The sequence below is a fragment of the Euleptes europaea genome, chromosome 3, assembly GCF_029931775.1.
Source record: "Euleptes europaea isolate rEulEur1 chromosome 3, rEulEur1.hap1, whole genome shotgun sequence".
Classification (NCBI taxonomy): Eukaryota; Metazoa; Chordata; class Lepidosauria; order Squamata; family Sphaerodactylidae; genus Euleptes; species Euleptes europaea.
The window spans coordinates 18,641,658-18,643,837 of NC_079314.1; the positions used below are offsets into that span (position 1 = coordinate 18,641,658).

The 2,180-nt window shown below is 44.9% G+C and overlaps 1 protein-coding gene across 1 annotated transcript; it reads right to left on the reverse strand.

Moving 5' to 3' along the window:
- Window positions 1-214: 214 nt before the first annotated feature.
- HTR1D (5-hydroxytryptamine receptor 1D) lies at window positions 215-1,361 on the reverse strand. The gene has a single exon (XM_056847102.1). The coding sequence runs from the start codon at window positions 1,359-1,361 to the stop codon at window positions 228-230; it is 1,134 nt and encodes a 377-aa protein (XP_056703080.1). The 3' UTR covers window positions 215-227.
- Between the last annotated feature and the right edge of the window lie 819 nt (window positions 1,362-2,180).

Sequence of the window (2,180 nt, forward strand, 5' to 3'; positions counted from 1 at the left end):
TCAGCTTATCTGGGGTTCCCCCCCCCCCCATTCCCTCTACACTTGTTCAGCATATATACTAAAAGAGCAATCACAGACAGCAAAAAGAAGTACAATAAAAAACAAGAGATTGTTGGTTGCAGGTACAATGAGACAACGATTTAGCATCCACCCGGTAGGAAATTCTGTGTGCAGGGTGGATTAAACGTTATGTATCGGCAAGGGGGTCAAGCCAGACAAGGTTACGCCTAGGAGCACTTTTTGAATTGTATCATTTTCTGGAAAGCCTGTTTGAATTCATCATTGAAAGCCGTGTATATAACAGGATTGATTAAGGAGTTCAGGTAGCCTAGCCAGGTGAAAAAGTCAAGGAGGACGGGGTGAAACCAGCAGGCATCCAGACAGATTGGCAGGACCAAAGTCACCACAAAGAACGGCAGCCAGCAGACAATGAACGCACCTAAAATAATTCCCAGAGTTTTGGTGGCTTTCCTTTCTCTGGCTGCGGAAATCCTTTTCCGCTCTAAGATGCTGTCGGCAACTTTGATCTTCACGTGGTTGATAAGCACAGGGGAGCCGCTGGAATGGGAATGTCCTTCCTGAAGGTTCGAGCTAATGGAACAGAGGGATGATCCTGCCGAGCCAGTGATGAGGTGGGCAGTGGTGAAGCGCTTCCCATACAGAGAGGGCGGCTTGAGGATTCGGGATCGGGCGGCTACATAAATCCTACCGTACAGTATAACGAGCAACATCGTCGGGATATAGAAGGCGCCGCAGGTGGAGTAGATTGTGTAGGAAATCTGATCGGTGTTCACATTGCAGAAAGCCTCTTCCTCGTGGGCTTTGGCTTGCCTCCAGAAAAGCGGCGGCATCGAGATGCAAATGGAAATAACCCAAACGATGGCTATCATGAGAGCAGCCCTGCCCGCAGTCCGGCGCTTGGTGTATTCGAGCGCATCCGTGATGGCCCAGTACCTGTCCAAAGCAATCACGCAAAGATGCAGAATGGAGGCAGTGCAGCAGGTGATGTCGGAGGATAACCAGATGTCACACATGATCTGGCCGAAGGTCCATATACGGCCGACGGTGTAAGCGATGCTGATCGGCATTACGAGGATCGACACTAGGAGGTCCGTAGCAGCCAAGGAGCCGATAAGATAATTTGCGGGGGTGTGGAGTTTTCTCGTAAGAATAATTGTGATGATTACAAACGTATTGGAAAGCATCGTCGCCAGAGTGATCACGGCCAGAATCACAGCCAGTGAAACCTTTAGGCCAAGCAATGTCCCCTCCTCCCAGTCCTCTGGTATTACACTGGAGTTCAGAGACGTGTTTGACGTACCCTGGACAGAAAACTCTGTGGACTGGTTGTACAGGGTCATTCTCTGCTCTGCTGATTTCCCCTTCCTTTTCAACTTAATCTTTACGTACTTCTTAAGAAGGTATGTAAATCTTTACCGAAACCAGGCCTTCTGGAATTCAGGCTTTCGGAAGAAAGCATTCTTGCTGTTAAACAGAAGCAGAGAACAAAAGCATTAAGAGAGCATTTTGTAGCTGTACAACTCCAAGAGATAAACTGCAGGTATGTATCCACATACAACAGGTAATAATGGTTGACAAGAGAGGTCTACCACCTTTTAACTTTACCACCTCACATGTACAGAATATTGAAATTTATTTTACATAAGTTCAGTTATGCTAGAAGATAAGAATCAAGAGACAACTCTTAAAGTCGCCAAATTTGGATGGATAGCCTATAAGACTAGGAAAACTTGGGTAAGCCTTATATATTCCTTTCAGCTATAATTTTTATAAAGATAATGTTTAATTCTGTGAATCTATAATTTTAAAATGTTCTCAAATTTAACCTGAGTTGTTTGATATACTGGAAGTTATTAGTTTGAATTATTATATTGATTCTATTTTTATTGGATTGTATTAAATAAATACATTTATTTGTTTTACTTATGTATGTGCCATCAAGTCGTGAGTCATGACTGTCTTACAGTGACCCCAGCCAGGGGCTTTCAAGGCAAGGGAGAAGCAGAGGTGGTTTGCCATTGCCTTCCTCTGTGGCCTCTCATCCAAGTACCGACTCTGCTTAGCTTCCGAAATCTGATGACATCAGTCTACACCCTACCATTGCACATCTCCTCAACATTTATTTCACTTAATACCAACTGGGGCCCACAGCTCAACTG